The sequence below is a fragment of the Oncorhynchus mykiss genome, chromosome Y, assembly GCF_013265735.2.
Source record: "Oncorhynchus mykiss isolate Arlee chromosome Y, USDA_OmykA_1.1, whole genome shotgun sequence".
In the NCBI taxonomy this organism is placed as follows: Eukaryota; Metazoa; Chordata; class Actinopteri; order Salmoniformes; family Salmonidae; genus Oncorhynchus; species Oncorhynchus mykiss.
This window is the reverse complement of record NC_048593.1, coordinates 18766113-18785197: the sequence shown is the minus strand read 5'-3', so window position 1 is coordinate 18785197 and position 19085 is coordinate 18766113. Positions and strand designations below refer to the sequence as shown.

Here is a 19085-nt window from a genome sequence, read left to right as displayed (position 1 = left end):
TGCAACAACTGAATATTCATCTGAAGCAATGCACCAGTGTTGCCAACTCCTCAGTCAGGAAAGTAGCTACAAGTCGCTAAATGACGTCATCGCAGAATTTGCATAATTGGCCATGTGAACGTAATTGTGATGGACGCTGTAGAAGAGGGGAATAATGTCGTGGGAGACAAAAAGCGAGTAAAAAAACACCCCAAATATGTTTAGAACTACAAATGAACTTTCTTCTATCGATTTGTTTTTTTTATATGTCACAATTCCTTGGGACCGGCAACAGTGACCCAAAATAAACACTCTGGCGGAGTTACTTCGTTTTTTTGTTTAGTTTCCAGAATTTGGTTTGGTTTTAACCTCATGGTCCACTTAGGAGCCTACAACAAGTCACAGTAAAACATAAACATTTTTAACCATAAAATTGTTTTACAGTAGAATCTACATTAACAATCTAAATGGACCAACAAGAGACAATATAAAAAACTGTCAATGGCAATGTGAGAAAATTATGGTAACTAGTCTGGCCCTAATTCAGGTTAAAAAAAAATACGTAAACCAGGGAGGGATCAGCCAGCGGCGGCGATTCATTTGCAGTCTGGACACAGAGAGGTGAACATCTCCTGCTCTGACTGCAGCTGGGAGGCACTGCTGTGCGAGGACTGGGCATCCTGGGAGTGCTTTGGGACGGGGGTGAGTCCCACGGCAGCACCCGCTGCTCGTTGAGAAGAGTAAGAACGATAGGCGCTTTCACGTCAGTCTCCAACAACACCAGAAAAAGTCGCTAGATTTGTCAATAGTTGCTTTTTTGAAAATGTGTCGCTAGAGGGGTCTGAATACTCACTAAATGTAGCGACAAAGTTGCTAAATTGGCAACACTGGATGCAACGCAGGTATCCATATTGCGGTGAGATGAGACTTAACTTGGTTCGTAGACTGGGACATGAAGTGGTTGTGGAAAGTAAAAGGCTTGTCAAAGCATATAACATGGGACCAGTGAGGTAGATTTCGGACAGACTTGCCTTAATTTAAGGTTAGGCATACGGTTAGCGGTGTGGTTAAGCTTACGTTTAAAAATCACATTTTAATAAGATACATTAACTTGACGACCGTTTAACCCGGCTAGCTAGCAAGTCCCACATCAATAATCGCGCAGAACCCCTTACCACAAACGTTCCCGAGCGCAAGGATTGTTCACCGCCACAATGTGCAAAGTTCAGGAACAATTGAACGAGATAAGGTCAAAACACAGATCACCCAAGTGCATTTACGATTTATTTTTCCTCTCACCTGTCTTTAGTGGACAAGCACGCCTGCTAACTTTGCCATGACAACCAGACTGTCTCAATCGGTGACGGGAAATAATTCTGCCATTCGAATGCAACATTGTACAACTACATTTGTCGTCTTTGCAAGCTCACACATACAGACAAGCAATCATACAAAAACGATAAAGGCAAAGAATACCATCTTCAGTTAAATGATTAGCATCAATTCAAAATACTAGTGCAAGACTCATGTAACTATTTATTACACTGGTCAATCTTGTAGTTTGAGGATAATCACCACCATCCTTTCAATGTTCAATTGAAAAACATTCAATATTTTGTTAGAATATTAAATCATACAACTGTCAATCAGTAAAACTGCTTAAAAAAAAGATTTTGCAAACTTCATCTGAAAAGCAATGCACTTGTATTTATTTACAAGAATAAAAAGGGACTGAATATATCATAAGATGGCCAAGCAAAGGCAGGTGGCAAAAAAAAACTTTTCATTCCCCTGCTACTGGGACTTGAGTTTATCTCCAAACAGGGTTATGAAGAGTCCATAGAGAAAGCCGCCTGTAAGGATGAGCAGTGTGCTGGATATGGGCCCGAATGAGAACAGCACCCCAAACAGGTAGAGAAATAGAAGCATCAGCAGGGTTCTGTAGCTCGCCAGTGTGCGCAGACTTAGCCGCGGCCGTCGGTTCCTCTCCGCTGTTCGCCGTGTCTCTGGGCTCCTCTGCCTGCCGTCCGCCATGACCTCGGGGCTGGCCAGGTAGTGTCGTCCCAACCGGCCCAGGAAGTCCGGCCGCGAGCACAGAACTTCCATGTGACCTCCGAACTATGGAGGGGAGAATGGTTCTGATTACGGAATGCTTGGGCTATGATAACTCAGATTCTGTTAGGCTACATATCACATACCCTCTCATTCACCAGGGACGAGATCTTGAAAAACAGTCTGACCAGGACGGCATTCTCATAGCTCCTGATGGGCTGAAGCTCTGGGTCTCCTTGGTACTCAATCTCAAATCTACGCAGTCCATTGATGATCTGCAAAAACATGACACATTTTTAACAATCCCTCTATGACATGGTTGGGGTTGTAGTTTTGGGTGAGTTGAATAAGTAGTCTGACCTGCATTCGGCCCAGGTCTGTGAGGATGAGTCCATTCTCACCCTGAACACAGTCTGGTAGCTGCCTGGAGTTCCCATCGTCCTGACCAGAGCCCAGGGTTGCCATCAGCTGAGAAAGCTGCCCTGCATTCAGCTGGAGACGAGACAGAATAGCATGACACATTTTCACCCAACATTAGTTGAATTAAGTTTGATTATATCAATTACAGCAGTTTAGCACATGCGAAAATCTTAAGGAAAAAGTCTGTGTGAACCTACACGAAATATCAGACAGAGGTAGTCCAGTGACCTCTCCAGGAACTCGTGGGTCTTCTTGACACATTCCCCAGTGTCATCCACCTCTCCTCCATTGAAGGTGTAGTTGAGGTCGGGGGAGCCCATTCCAAACCAAGACATGAAGGAGTTATTGGCCGCCACTTCAGCTGAGTGATCTGATATCCTCTTAGCTGTCTGCCTCGCCTGGGCGATGATCTGAATGAGCTTCAGGACCTACATCAAAGAAGGATGACAGTGACCATGCTTATATGCAGCCTCAAAACATCAGACTAAAGGAGTAGTTGTTGATTGGTTCTAGTGGTGCTGTGTGGCTCAGTTGTTAGAGCATGGCGCTTGCAATGCCAGGGTTGCGGGTTCAACTCCCACAGGGGACCAGTATGAAAATGTGTGCACTCACTACTCTAAGTTGCTCTGGATAAAAGCATCTAAATCAGGGTTTCCCAAACTCGGTCCCGGGGCCCCCTCTCGGTGCACGTTTAGTTTTTTGCCCTAGCACCACACAGCTGATTCAAAGCTTGATGATGAGTTGGATATTTGATTCAGCTGTGTAGTGCTCGGGCAAAAACCAAAACGTTTACCCAGGGGGAGGCATGACTGAGTTTGGACCCTGAGCTAAATGACAAATGTAAATCTAAGATGAAGGGCAGGCCTGGGCGGTTGTGAGAAGCAAGAAGAACATCGTCTTCTCCAGAAAGTCAGCAACACAGTACAGTTCAATCTAATCTTGCATAGCGTAGATAGTTCATTTTACTCAACTGAGACTACAGTTAACTGATGACAAAATGTGTGAACAGTCAGCCTAGCAAATTCAATAAAGTCCACACAGACTGTGCTTGTAGCAGGTGGTTAACGCTCACCATTAGCCTCATTAGCACTTTTCTCCCAAAGTTGGGTTCAAATCCAGAAATGGGAATTGGAATAACAAACTTGCAAATCTGGAATTGCAATGAAACCACCCCCAAGTATGCTGCCTCCACTCCACTCACCGCGCCCCTCAGCTCTGTGCCGAACATCTGTTTGTACTGGCAGTCCTGGCCCTCCAGGCCGTACACGTGGCTCTTCACCCTGAAAACCCCGTCTGTCACCACGGACTGCCGGGCAGACAGGAAGCTTCCACCGTGGCTTGGCGTGAGGAACACCCGGTGCTGCCGATGGTGGAGGACGTGCTCCGGCTCCAGAAACAGCTGCTCTCCTGGGGAGGGACAGATAGGAGGGTTAGGGTAGGACAGGTTAGCGATAGCACAGTCTACTGTAGTTGGACATTACTATTAGTGCATCTGCATCACACAAGTATCATAAGACTAGGTGATTGTTTCTGTTCTTACCTTTCTGAATCATCTCTGATAGGTTTGGCTGAGCGAAGACTTTGGCCACCCTGAAGACCATTAGTGCATTTTTGACGTTGACCAGGTCTATGCGTACCACCCTGTTGAGAAAGCCCTGAAAGAGCTTTGTGTACATGAGCAGGTTCTCCTGAACAAACAAGCCCCTGGTCAAGAAGATGGATCAGAACATTTTCGGAATCAGTAAGACAAATACACCAATATTAAACCGTGCCTCTGAGTAAAACATCAAGGAAACACTGCTAGCACACTTATTTAGCCTGACCTACAGTGCCTTGCGAAAGTATTCAGCCCCCTTGAACTTTGCAACCTTTTGCCACATTTCAGGCTTCAAACATAAAGATATAAAACTATTTTTTTGTGAAGAATCAACAACAAGTGGGACACAATCATGAAGTGGAACGACATTTATTGGATATTTCAAACTTTTTTAACAAATCAAAAACTGAAAAGTTGGGCGTGCAAAATTATTCAGCCCCTTTACTTTCAGTGCAGCAAACTCTCTCCAGAAGTGCAGTGAGGATCTCTGAATGATCCAATGTTGACCTAAATGACTAATGATGATAAATACAATCCACCTGTGTGTAATCAAGTCTCCGTATAAATGCACCTGCACTGTGATAGTCTCAGAGGTCCGTTAAAAGCGCAGAGAGCATCATGAAGAACAAGGAACACACCAGGCAGGTCCGAGATACTGTTGTGAAAAAGTTTAAAGCCGGATTTGGATACAAAAAGATTTCCCAAGCTTTAAACATCCCAAGGAGCACTGTGCAAGCGATAATATTGAAATGGAAGGAGTATCAGACCACTGCAAATCTACCAAGACCTGGCCGTCCCTCTAAACTTTCAGCTCATACAAGGAGAAGACTGATCAGAGATGCAGCCAAGAGGCCCATGATCACTCTGGATGAACTGCAGAACTACAGCTGAGGTGGGAGACTCTGTCCATAGGACAACAATCAGTCGTATATTGCACAAATCTGGCCTTTATGGAAGAGTGGCAAGAAGAAAGCCATTTCTTAAAGATATCCATAAAAAGTGTCGTTTAAAGTTTGCCACAAGCCACCTGGGAGACACACCAAACATGTGGAAGAAGGTGCTCTGGTCAGATGAAACCAAAATTGAACTTTTTGGCAACAATGCAAAACGTTATGTTTGGCGTAAAAGCAACACAGCTGAACACACCATCTCCACTGTCAAACATGGTGGTGGCAGCATCATGGTTTGGGCCTGCTTTTCTTCAGCAGGGACAGGGAAGATGGTTAAAATTGATGGGAAGATGGATGGAGCCAAATACAGGACCATTCTGGAAGAAAACCTGATGGAGTCTGCAAAAGACCTGAGACTGGGACAGAGATTTGTCTTCCAACAAGACAATGATCCAAAACATAAAGCAAAATCTACAATGGAATGGTTCAAAAATAAACATATCCAGGTGTTAGAATGGCCAAGTCAAAGTCCAGACCTGAATCCAATCGAGAATCTGTGGAAAGAACTGAAAACTGCTGTTCACAAATGCTCTCCATCCAACCTCACTGAGCTCGAGCTGTTTTGCAAGGAGGAATGGGAAAAAATGTCAGTCTCTCGATGTGCAAAACTGATAGAGACATACCCCAAGCGACTTACAGCTGTAATCGCAGCAAAAGGTGGCGCTACAAAGTATTAACTTAAGGGGGCTGAATAATTTTGCACGGCCAATTTTTCAGTTTTTGATTTGTTAAAAAAGTTTGAAATATCCAATAAATATCGTTCCACTTCATGATTGTGTCCCACTTGTTGTTGATTCTTCACAAAAAAATACAGTTTTATATCTTTATGTTTGAAGCCTGAAATGTGGCAAAAGGTCGCAAAGTTCAAGGGGGCCGAATACTTTCGCAAGGCACTGTATACTGTAATCCAACAGATAACTCACCATTTCTCAGGTACACCTTTGTTCTGGTCTGTCTGAGGATTGGTATTCTCTCCTGTGTACCTCCACGGCTGGATGTAGCTAAGCCACGTCTCCAACACCTAAACACAGTGGTGGTATAGAGAAGAGCACAAAAAAAATAAAAAAGTGGACCCAATGAGAGAGAGTTGTGATTGACACCAGTCAAGCTGAGAAGGTTGAGGATGGAGTTGGAACACCTACCGCTCTGAAGGAGGCATCTAAAGGCCAGTGACCAAAGCAGTGCTGGAGGAACACATAGAGCTTCTGCTGGACAAAACGCTGCACCACCACCCTACAGAGACAGGGCCACAGTGAATTACAGACAAAACTAGATCGACTGATTTCCTGGAGAGAACGTGGACCCTGATGTCTGACTATTGGGGTGCTCACTGCTCAGCTCACCTCTTGAACTCTTCCAGGGGGCTGGCGTGGGAGTGGGCCGAGGGCGAGGAGCAGACCTGCTCAGGCTTCAGGCTGCAGGAAAAGGCATGGAGGTGCTTCACCAGGAGACGCACCACCAGAACGTGCTCCTCTGTCGGGGTGAAAGTCTCCTGAAACAGCAGCCAGTCATACAGAGATCCACAGGGGCAGCAGCCAATCACACAAAGCTCCTCGGATAACAACCAATCACACATTGGGCTTGGAACATTCCCCTAATCCTGGTTCCTCCCCTAGCCATTGTTACTGTTTCTCAAATTACCCTGCTGTTGAAAAAGCCTAGCTGAAAACAGAATTCAATCCGTGTCTAGCTCAGAAACAGGCACATACAGTACTTCAAATTGATATTCAGATCCATTATTCTTAGAATGAGGAAAGTAGACAATTTGATGAATTATTTAATTGATTTAGGGCAATTGTTATTTATAATGTTTTGTATACTGTAGTAGTGTTTGCTCAATGGAAGAATGTGAGATGGGAAAGACAACAATGACACATTAACTAAGGATAGTGTGCAACACAACAGACATCCACATGCTACATACAATGAAAACGCCACTCTTCAAACTCAAAACATGATTTGAAGGCACATTCTCCTTTCAAGGATACTTCTCTATGGGCCAGATCCTACTGTGAGATGTTTAACGTTATGTGAATTTCGTGCCGTCAAAATGGGGTCCATCCAAGGATAGGTCTTTGACTGGTTGCGTCAACCAGGCAGTTGGTTTTACAGAACGCACTGTAACGGCATTCAAATGTTTGTTTTTTTGTTGAAGAGAAGTACCCTTGACCTCCCCACCTTAACCTTAATACTACTCTGTCCTCAGGGCCTAGGTTTACCTCCAGCAGGCCCGGTGGGAGTGGATGAAAAGGTAAAAGTACTTGGTACGTGTCGAGGGTCCCAGAGCCAGGAGGGGTCAGGGGTTGGCACGGCATGCTGGACATACTGAGGCGATAGTGCAGCAGCGCCAGCTGTACGACCCATCACAACCAGGGGAGGAAGAGGAGGGAAACGACAACAACACAGTTGGGAAAGGAGGAGAGAGGGGGAGAAGGGAAGGAGGTGAACATGAGAATAGAAAGGAGAAAAAAGGGATATAGTGCATCCACAAAGGAAAAGGAATGAACACCAAATATGGGCGAAAACAAGAAACAAAAAGATATTGGCCACAAGAACACAATGCTATGACAGCTAGGGTGATGCAGTAGCCTTTTCCACACCCAAGACAGGAGAGATTAAACAGTAAATATCCTCATCAATGAGGCACAGAAGACACAACACATGGTTAATAACAGGGTTTGTTATTTTAGGTTGAAGAACAGTCCACAGGTAAAAGGATTGTTTCTGTCCAATGGCCATGACAGGTCGGGTTTTTTTTAGGGGGGGAGGAAGAGGGGATACTGCATCTCTTACACTATGGAGGACCACATACTTAACTTAAACTATGCAATTTAACAGACTGGGAATTAGAGGTCGACCGATTAGGATTTTTCAACGCCGATACCAATTATTGGAGGACCAAAAAAAGACGATACCGATTAAATCGGCCAATTTTATTTTTTGTCGTTATGACAATTACAACAATACTGAATGAACACTTATTTTAACTTAATATAATACATCAATAAAATCAATTTAGCCTCAAATAAATAATGAAACATGTTCAATTTGGTTTAAATAATGCAAAAACAAAGTGTTGGAGAAGAAAGTACAAGTGCAATATGTGCCATGTAAGAAAGCTAACGTTTAAGTTCCTTGCACAGAACATGAGAACATATGAAAGCTGGTGGTTCCTTTTAACATGAGTCTTCAATATTCCCAGGTAAGAAGTTTTAGGTTGTAGTTATTATAGGAATTATAGGACTATTTATCTCTATACCATTTGTATTTCATATACCTTTGACTATTGGATGTTCTTATAGGCACTTTAGTATTGCCAGTGTAACAGTATAGCTTCCGTCCCTCTCCTCGCCCCTACCTGGGCAAGAAACAGGAACACATCGACAACAGCCATCCTCGCAGCATTGTTACCCATACAGAGCAAGGGGAATAACTACTCCAAATCTCAGAGCGAGTGACGTTTGAAACGCTATTAGCGCGCACCCCGCTAACTAGCTAGCCATTTCACATCGGTTACACCAGCCTAATCTCGGGAGTTGATAGGCTTGATGTCATAAGCACAACAAAGAGCTGCTGGCAAAACAAACGAAAGTGCTGTTTGAATGAACGCTTACGAGCCTGCTGCTGCCTACCATCGCTCAGTCAGACTGCTCTATCAAATCATAGACTTAATTATAACATAATAACACACAGAAATACGAGCCTTAGGTCATTAATATGGTTGAATCCGGAAACTATCATCTCGAAAACAAGACGTTTATTCTTTCAGTGAAATACGGAACCGTTCCGTATTTTATCTAACGGGTAGAATCCATAAGTCTAAATATTCCTGTTGCACAACCTTCAATGTTATGTCATAATTAAGTAAAATTCTGGCAAATTAGGAGGCCCAAACTGTTGCATATACCCTGACTGCGTGCAATGAACGCAAGAGAAGTGACACAATTTCACCTTGTTAATATTGCCTGCTAACCTGGATTTCTTTTAGCTAAATATGCAGGTTTAAAAATATATACTTCTGTATATTGATTTTAAGAAAGGCATTGATGTTTATGGTTAGGTACACATTGGAGCAAGGACCGTCTTTTTTCGCGAATAAGCACTGCATCGATTATATGCAACGCAGGACAAGCTAGATAAACTAGTAATATCCTCAACCATGTGTAGTTAACTATTGATTGATTGATTTTTATAAGATAAGTTTAATGCTAGCTAGCAACTTACCTTGGCTTACTGCATTCGCGTAGCAGGCAGGCTCCTCGTGGAGTGCAGGTGGTTAGAGAGTTGGACTAGTAACTAAGGTTGCAAGGTTGAATCCCTGAGCTGACATGGTAAAAATCTGTCGTTCTGCCCCTGAACAAGGCAGTTAACACCTTTCCTAGGCCGTCATTGAAAATAAGAATGTGTTCTTAACTGACTTGACTAGTTAAATAAAGATTAAATAAAGGTGAAAAAAAATTAAAGATCGGCCAAATCAGTGTCCAAAAATACCGATTTCCGATTGTTATGAAAACTTGAAATCGGCCCTAATTAATACGCCATTCCGATTAATCGGTCGACCTCTACTGGGAATGTACTAAGTTACTAGGGGACAGCAGGGATGGGAAGGGTATGGCCTGTACACCATTGGGGATTTGACAGGTGTATGGATCATGACAAAGGGTGGTGGCTAAATGATACATGAACAGAAGTAGAGTTGGCAACCAGCCTAGCAGCCAAATAAACAACAGAGAAGGGCACTGAAACAGTTAATGGTGCCACACACACACACACACGGCATGCACAGGTCAGGCGGGAAGCTAAAGCACTACTACCAGATACACATGCCAAATCAGTGCAGAACATTTGCTCTGCAGTTGCCCATAAGCCAATAATTCAGCAACAAAGAAAATAAAAAAAGCCTGCCTTTCAAAAATAATTACAAATGCCTGATGTTTACTGTGCCCCATTTTGATTGGTTTAACATTGAACTTTGATCATTTTGATAGCATTCATGTTTCCTAATCTGTGCAAATAAGGAGACTATAGATCAGTACAAACCAAAGCCAGACCTCCCTCTGCCTGATTTTCCAGTTACCCTCAAAGAAGCATAAGAAACAGCAACTAACATACAGTATACCCATCTATGCAGCGCAAAGGAGATGGATATAAACTACATTTTTATAGCCCAGGTGTGGGAGTGCAAGTCTTATAGAAATACTCCCCTCTAGTTGAAAATAGGACAACCTTTTTGTGTCCCAGTCCCAGCCAGGGGACAGGTTGATTTGACACTGATCACCATGTGGGGTCCATGGAGGAAGCTCTAGCATGGCACTTGAGTGGGACGAGCCCTGCCGTTGTTCAAGTGAGGGGGGGTTCATCAGCCAGTCAGCCGTGCGTTGCTGCCGTGCAGGGGTGAAGGGGGAGCTTGGTGGTGGGAGGGTCCATGTGACATGCTCTTACCTTCACCTGGGGGGACTGCAGCTTCTGGTACATCTCCAGGGAGTAGTGATGCAGCCAGATCTCCACAAAAACCTGGGGGTAACACACGCAAACACACGTCTTATTCCCGATTCCCTAAACACCTGACTGACATCATTCAGACTTAATGCATTCATGACTGACAAAGGATGAAGGAGCCTCACCTGTAGTAATGCCTCTGACCTCCAGATCTCCTGGGCTGCAGGGTCAGCAGTGACCGAGGGTTGATGGGATATGTGGCGCTTGAGGAGGCTGGTGCTGTGGATGCCATACCCTGCAAAAGGCACGCTGGGAGCCCTGGGTGCCAAAGACATAACCGTGAGCTCAGAGTTATAGCATGAGGAAGGAAGGAGAAACTAAGAGGAGCCAAAGGTAAAAGTGTGTGCTCTTATTGGACAAGTTCAGGTAGCATCTTTTCTCACTCTACTGATCACAACCCTTTCACATAAACCAGTGGTGTAAAGTACAACTTAAGTCATTTTTGGGGTATCTGCACATGAGTTGACCTATTTATATATTTTTCACAACTTTTTATTCCACTACAATTCTAAAGAAAAGATATACTTTTTACTAGTACACATTTTCCCTGACACCAAAAAGTACTTCTAATGTTAAGGCAGGACAGAATTATGGTCCAATAGACGTACATATCAATACAACAACTTGTCATCCCTACTGCTTCAGATCTGGCGGACTCACTAAACACAAATAATGTGTTTGTAAATTATGCCTGAGTGTTGGAGTGTGCCCGTCTGTCGGTAATAAAACTGTGCCATCTGGTTTGTATAGCTTTTACTTTTTCTCAAGTATGATTATTGAGTACTTTTTCCACCACTGTACTTAAGTACATTTCAAACCAGATACTGCTTGAATAAAAGTCTAAAAGTATTTTCCTGGGTGACCTTTAATTGAGTAATTTTATATGAAAAAAGGTATTTACTTTTACTCAAGTATAACCACAGAGTACCTTTTACACCACTATCAGAAACATTATTTTGATAAGACCTATCCCCACTGTAGAGTACCTGGGAGCAGGTGGAGACACAGAGCCTCTATTGTCGGCGAATGGAGAGGGAGGAACACTGCCCTCTGTAGGGAGGAAGTACTTGAGGTAGGTGTCCACAAGCACAAAGTACGCATTGTCCAAGCTGCTCACATGCTGGCCCAGAGGGTAGTTCTGAGAAAATCACATCAAAACTATCATGTTAGGTCAAATACGTCTGATTATCATGGAAGTTATCACAAACTATCAAAACATGTACTGTTGTAATGACAGTTGAGTAGGGTTTACCTTTGGTGTGATAAGACTGGAAGCAAATATGAACATGTAATATTCAAATGGATCTGCAGATGGTTTAAGGACATACCACCAGACTACAAAACAAATGTAAATAATGTAAGCAAACATTGTCATTGTCCACATTGTATGTTTGTGAGAAGGTGAGGACAGAGTGAGTTTGAGTTTGAGCATCAAGGATACTGAGCGCCAGGCTGAGTGTCTGGAGACCAGACAGAGGAAACTGCAGCTTGTTGTGAAAAAGTGGACAATCTGGGAGGACACCTTCCTGTATAGATGCCTTTACAGGACCCTGCAAGAGAAAATAACATCCAAGCTTTACACCAATCACTGTTGTGGACGACCTTGCTATGTTTCAAATTGAGAAAATAAAAAATGTTTAAAAAGGGATGAGACTTACAGGGAGAAAGCTGACAGGTATTTCATACTTGTACTCCTCTGCTTGAAGCTTGTACACAAGCTTCATCATTGGCCCACTGAAAAGCATATACAATCATAATTAAGGTAGTATACAGTACATTACTATTTTTCGAAAAATGCTTTTTATAAAGTAATTTAGGCTGGGGCGGCAGGTAGCCTAGTGGTAAGAGCGTTGGGCCAAAAAAGGTTGCTGGATCGAATCCTCGAGCTGACATGATAACAATATGTTGTTCTGCCCCTGAACAAGGCAGTTAACCCACTGTTCCCCGGTAGGCCATCATTGTAAATAATAATTTGTTCTTAACCGACTTGCCTAGTTAAATAAATGTCCAATTAAAAAGAATAAAATGTAAGGTTCCTGAGGGGTTGTCATAGACACACAGTAATGGTACAAAAGAGACATTGTCACATTGTACAGCAACATACATTTGATTTTCTATGTATTTTTTCACCTTTATTTAACCAGGTAGGCAAGTTGAGAACAAGTTCTCATTTACAATTGCGACCTGGCCAAGATAAAGCAAAGCAGTTCGACACATACAACAACACAGTTACACATACAGTGCATTCGGAAAGTTTTCAGACCCCTTAACCTTTTCCACATTGTTATGTTACAGCCTTATTCTAAAGTGGATCAAATACATTTTTCCCCCTCTTCAAATCTACACACAATACCTCAATGACGAAGCGAAAACAGGTTTAGAATTTTTTTGCAAATTACAAATAAAAAAAACAGAAATACCTTATTTACATAAGTATTCAGACCCTTTGCTATAAGACTAGAAATTGAGCTCAGGTGCATCCTGTTTCCATTGATCATCTTTGAGATGTTTCTACAACTTGATTGGAGTCCACCTGCGGTAAATTCAATTGATTAGACGTGATTTGGAAAGGCACACACCTATCTAGATAACAGTGCATGTCAGAGCAAAAAACATGCTGTGAGGTCGAAGGAATTCTCCATAGAGCTCAAAGACGGGATTGTGTCGAGGCACAGATCTGGGAAAGGGTACAAAAAACAATTCTGCAGCATTGAAGGTCCCCAAGAACTCAGTGGCCTCCATCATTCTTAAAAGGAAGAAGTTTGGAACCACCAAGACTCTTCCTAGAGCTGGCAGCCAGGCTAAATCTAGGGAGAAGGGACTTGGTCAGGGAGGTCACCAAGAACCCGATGGTCACTCTAACAGAGTTCTTCTGTGGAGATGGGAGAACCTTCCGGAAGGACAACCATCTCTGCAGCACTCCACCAATCAGGCCTGTATGGTAGAGTGGCCAGACGGAAGCCACTTCTCAGTAAAGGCACATGGCAGCCCGCATGGAGTTTGCCAAAAGGCCTCTCAGACCATGAGAAACCAGATTCTCTGGTCCGATGAAACCAAGATTGAACTCTTTGGCCTGAATGCCAAGCAGCATGTCTGACCTGGCACCATCCCTAAGGTGAAGCAGGGTGGTGGCAACATCATGCTGTGAGGATGTTTTTCAGCAGCAGGGACTGGAAAACTAGTCAGGATCGAGGGAAAGATTAACGGAGCAAAGTACAGATAGATCCATGATGAAAACCTGCTCCAAAGCGCTCAGGACCTCAGACTGGGGTGAAGGTTCTCCTTCCAACAGGAGAACAACCCTAAGCACACGGCCAAGACAACACAGGAGTGGCTTCGGGACAAGTCTCGAGTGGACCAGCCAGAGCTCAGACTTCAACCCGATCTAACATCTCTGAAGAGACCTGAAAATAGCTGTGCAGCAACGCTTTCCATCCAACCTGACAGAGCTTGAGAGGATCTGCATAGAAGAATGGGAGAAACTCACCAAATACAGGTGTGCCAAGCTTGTAGTATCCTACCCAAGAAGACTCAAGGCTGTAATCGCTTCCAAAGGTGCTTCAACAAAGTACTGAGTAAAGGGTCTGAATACTTATTATAAATGTAATATTTATGTTTTTTTATTTTAAATACATTTGCAAAAATGTCAACCTGTTTTTGCTTTGTCTTTATGGTGTTATTGGGTGTAGATAGATGAGGGGGAAAAGTATTTAATCCATTTTAGAATAAGGCTGTAACGTAACAAAATGTGGAAAAAGTCAAGGTGTCTGAATACTTTCCAAATGCACTGTAATACATAGTGTGTCACAGTGAAGTGACACACACACCAAAGTAACATTAACACCCTATGTGTTTGGAAAGTCTTTTATAATACGTTCTCACATTATCCCCGTTTTAATGACCAACCGTCTTGCCCACTGGCATAGAAAGTTGAAATATATATATATATTTGTAACTTCTGGCTTCCCACAAACTGTTTTTGTGCAACCGAATACAATAGGGAGCAACGCTGTAGTGTTACACGAGCATTACAAATAGCAGCTAACACCAAAGGAGCTTGTGAGGCCTACCTAGGATCGAGAAAGTCCATGACGATGTTGTACTCATTGCTGCGTGCCTGCAGGAATTGCAGGTTCCAGCCCATGATGACCCCATCCAAACTGCCAAAAACACTCTCTACAAGCCAGGGGAAGATCAGGTGCAGCTCCTGAAGAGAGAACGATATTAATGCTGTCAGTCACAAGCTTACCTCCATTATCCCTGCTTAAGTCTCCCTCCACAACAATGTCATCAGATCATGGAGAGGAAACTTCCGGTGGAAGACAAGAGGATGAATGAGATTGGATAACATGGTTGATTTGAGCTGAATCGGTTTGGGTAGGGATGTTCAATGCTCTTTCTGACCTACTGCCAGATAGGTGCTCTTCCTCTGTAACGCGCACACGCAGAGTGAGGCATCTGCAGTGTAGCAGCTGTTCCTGAGACACTGATTTCCAGGAACTGTGTCACCCTACCCTGATATCCCCTCTGATCCCACCATACCACACAGTAACAGCTGCCTAAACACATTCCACATTGGCATGAAAGCCTGGAGAATCCAACTTATGGGTCTGCCCCAACCCTTTAAAAAAAACAAACACTAGTAAGCGTTTTATATAAATCATAAACCTCCAAGCAACTAAGAATGACAGGGTAGGCAACAACATATCTGCCACACTGATCCTCAACATGGAGGCCCCTCAGGAGTGCGTGCTTAGTCCCCTCCTGCACTCCATGTTCACCCACGACTGTGTGGCCAAGCACGACTCCAACACAATCATTAAGTTTGCTAATGACAACAGTGGTAGGCCGATCACAACGATGAGACAGGAAGGAGGAGGAAGGAGGTCAGAGACCTGGCAGTGTGGTGCCAGGACAACAACTTCTCCCTCAACATCAGCTAGACAAAGGAGCTGATCGTGGACTACAGAAAAAGGAGGGCCGAACACACCGCCCTTTACATCTACGGGGCTGTAGTGGAGATGGTCGAGAGTTAAGATCCTTGGTGTCCACATCACCAAAAAACGATCAAGGCCCAAACACACCAAGACAGTCGTGAAGAGGGCCCGACAACACCTATTCCTCCTTAGGAGACTGAAAATATTTGGCATGGGTCCCCAGATCCTCAAAAAGTTCTACAGCTACACCATTGCGAGCATCCTGACCAGTTGCATCACTGCATGGTATGACATCCTGACCGGTTGCATCACTGCATGGTATGACATCCTGACCGGTTGCGTCACTGCATGGTATGATAACTGCTCGTTATTAGACCAAGCAGTTGCCATAGGGTCATGTGTACAGACCAGTTCATCACTGGGGCCAAGCTTCCTGCCATCCAGGAACTATGTACTAGGCTGTGTCAGAGGAAGGCCCAAAATGTTTTCAAAGACTTCAGTCACCCAAGTCATTGTGGAATAATAGTTAAGACATCAAAACTATGAAATAACACATATGCAATCATATAGTAACCCCCCCCAAAAAAAGTCCTAAACAAATCAAAATATATTAGAGATTCTTCAAAGTAGGCACCCTTTGCCTTGATGACAGCTTCAAATCAAATCCAATTTTATTTGTCACATACACATGGTTATGCAGATGTTAATGCGAGTGTAGCGAAATGCATGTGCTTCTAGTTCCGACCATGCAGTAATATCTAACAAGTAATCTAACCTAACAAATGCTCACCCTTGGCATTCTCCCAACCAGCTTCATGAGGTAGTCACCTGGAATGCATTTAAATTAACAGGTGTGCCTTCTTAAAAGTTAATTTGTGGAATTTCTTTCCTTCTTAATGCGTTTGAGCCTATCAGTTGTGTTGTGACAAGATAGGGGTGGTATACAGAAGATAGCCCTATTTGATAAAATACCAAGTCCATATTATGGCAAGAACAGCTCAAATAAGCATAGAGAAACAACAGTCCATCATTACTTGAAGACAAGGTCAGTGAATCCAAAAAATTTCAAGAACTTTGAAAGTTTCTTCAAGTGCAGTTGCAAAAACAATCAAGCACTATGATGAAACTGGCTCTCATGAAGACCCAGAGTTACCTCTGCTCCAGAGGATAAGTTCATTAGTTAACAGCCTGAGAAATTTCAGCCCAAATAAATACCGCACAGAGTTTAAGTAACAGATACATCTCAACATCAACTCTTCAGAGGAAACTGCGTGAATCAGGCCTCCATGGTCGAATTGCTGCAAAGAAACCACTACTAAAGGATCCAGGCTGTATCACATCAGGACGTGATTGGGAGTCCCATGGGGTGGCGCACAATTGGCCAAGCGTTGTCCGGGATTAGCCGGAGTAGGCCGTCATTGTAAATAAGAATTTGTTCTTAACTGACATGCCTAGTTAAATAAAGGTTAAATGAAAATAAAATGGACACCAATAATAACAAAAGACTTGTTAGGGCCAAGAAACACAAACAATGGACATTAAACCGGTGGAAATCTGTCCATTTGAAATCTTTGATCTCTGCGTGTGTGGTTCCCACCGTGAAGCATGGAGGTGGTGGTGTGATGGTGCTTTGCTTGTGACAATGTTCGTGATATATTTAGAATTCAAGGCAAACGTAACCAGCATGGCTACCTCAGCATTCTGCAGCGATACGCCATCCCATCTAGTTTGGTGACAATCACCTGACCTCAACCCAATTGAGATGGTTTGGGATGAGTTGGACTGCAGAGTGAAGGAAAAGCAGCCAACAAGTACTCAGCATATGTGGGAACTCCAAGACTGTTGGAAAAGCATTTCAGGTGATGCTGGTTGAGAGAATGCCAAGAGTGTGCAAAGCTGTCATCAAGGCAAAGGGTGGCTACTTTGAAGAACCTCAAATATATTTAGATTTGTTTAACACTTTTTTGGTTATTACATGATCCCATATGTATTATTTCATAGTTTATGTCTTCACTATTATTCCACAATGTAGAAAACAGTACAAATAAAGAAAAACCCCTTGAATGAGTAGGTGTCCAAACTTGACTAGTACTGTACATGTACTAATTACCTCGACTAACCTGCCCACACCGCACATTGACTCGGGACCGGTACCCGCTGTATACAGCCTCGTTATTGTTATTGAATTACTTTTTACTTTAGTTTATTTAGTAAATAATTTCTTAACTATTTCTTGAACTGCTTTGTTGGTTAAGGGCTTGTAAGTAAGCATTTCACGGTAAGGTCTACACTTGTTGTTTTCGGCGCAGGTGACAAATACAATTTGATTCAATGTTTTATCCAGACTTGACAACTTGCTTCAACAACGCTGGTCTATACAAGCAAACTGCACCTTTGCAGGGTAGTCATCAATGACCTTCACCAGCTCCTGGCACCGCTGGAGAAAAGGTTTGGTGGTCGAGTCAACTTTCAGATTGGCCTGTAACGAGAAGAGAACATCATAAGAGTAGACAACAGTTACTGCTGTCACAGTGTTAGTTAACTGACGTTTTGTGACATTGACTTGGCTCATGAGAACTTCAGGCAGGCAACATATATTTCACATGTAACTAGCTCATGATGAGCAATACAATATAGGAGTTACCACTAACCAGAAGAAAACTGGGCTGTTGCAAGGCTGGGGCAGCCATATAAGATTCTATTCGAGACGGGTCACGTTTCAAAATCCACTTGACACCTGGGGAGAACACAAAGCAGAAAGGGTTGAGAGGGGCTTTGTTGACATTTCTTTCTGTCAAGCAAACTAACTAGCAGTAGCACCATTGCTAGCTAGATAACTAACGTTAGCTATGAGTACAGAGATGGATACAACATGTTTAAATATAGGAAGCAAGATAGCTAGCTAGACGATACATTTAGACGTGGCTGAAACCATGGCTTGGCTGACTAGCTAGCTAGCTAACGTTAGCTAATATCAGCCGGCTAGCACTAACGTCTGCTAGCTAGCTTTCTGTACAACTAAGCTAACCCATCTATAACAATGTGGCACTGGCAGGCAGAAGCTAACGGTACGGTACAAAATAGTCGCATCTCATTATAGAAAATAAAACTGCAGTGTGTCTTACCTCCCACGACTACAAATGTTCAGACTTTCAAGTTCCAATCTAGCGCGTTTCCATTAGACACAGCAGCGTGAAGCGAAAATGATGTCATTTCCCTAAAAGGATATGGCACGCGACCGCAGCTTTCTTGTGAACACAGCGCACCCATGTGGATAGTACTTTAGGGAAGGAAGAGTCAGGTAGGCTAATCTAGGTAGATGGCAGTGTTGCAACAAAACAAAACAAAATGTAGTAAACCAAGGTTTATAGCTGGCTCATAGACCACGTGGAATTGTGTTAAAGCAATATTACTAACTGTTAAATAGTGTTACATTTACCTCCTAAGTGTATCAACAATTAATCAATAAGGTTAATCAATCATCATGGATATTATATGCATGCAAATGTATTGATAAGGAATTCAACTAATCTAAATCAAGATAAGTGCAAAGTATGCTTTTTGCAAATGCAATGATAAGTGTGCTTGTGTAGCCTAGTATGTGGCATAACTATTTGGTTTGTGTGTATTTATTTGTGTTTTAATTTCACA

The 19085-nt window shown here is 43.1% G+C and overlaps 1 protein-coding gene across 1 annotated transcript; it reads right to left on the bottom strand.

The window, feature by feature from the left end:
• Positions 1–1245: 1245 nt before the first annotated feature.
• Positions 1246–18719, bottom strand: LOC110509745 (sphingomyelin phosphodiesterase 4). Its single transcript, XM_036967296.1, is given in 21 exon segments — positions 1246–1806; positions 1809–2097; positions 2178–2306; positions 2392–2523; positions 2649–2879; positions 3653–3858; positions 3992–4155; positions 5922–6019; positions 6141–6231; positions 6342–6490; positions 7218–7349; positions 10441–10512; positions 10623–10755; positions 11484–11635; positions 11750–11802; positions 11939–12047; positions 12156–12231; positions 14568–14704; positions 17827–17913; positions 18086–18171; positions 18560–18719. Coding segments are annotated over 20 exon segments (2496 nt in total). The 5' UTR covers positions 18125–18171; positions 18560–18719; the 3' UTR covers positions 1246–1789.
• Positions 18720–19085: the final 366 nt, after the last annotated feature.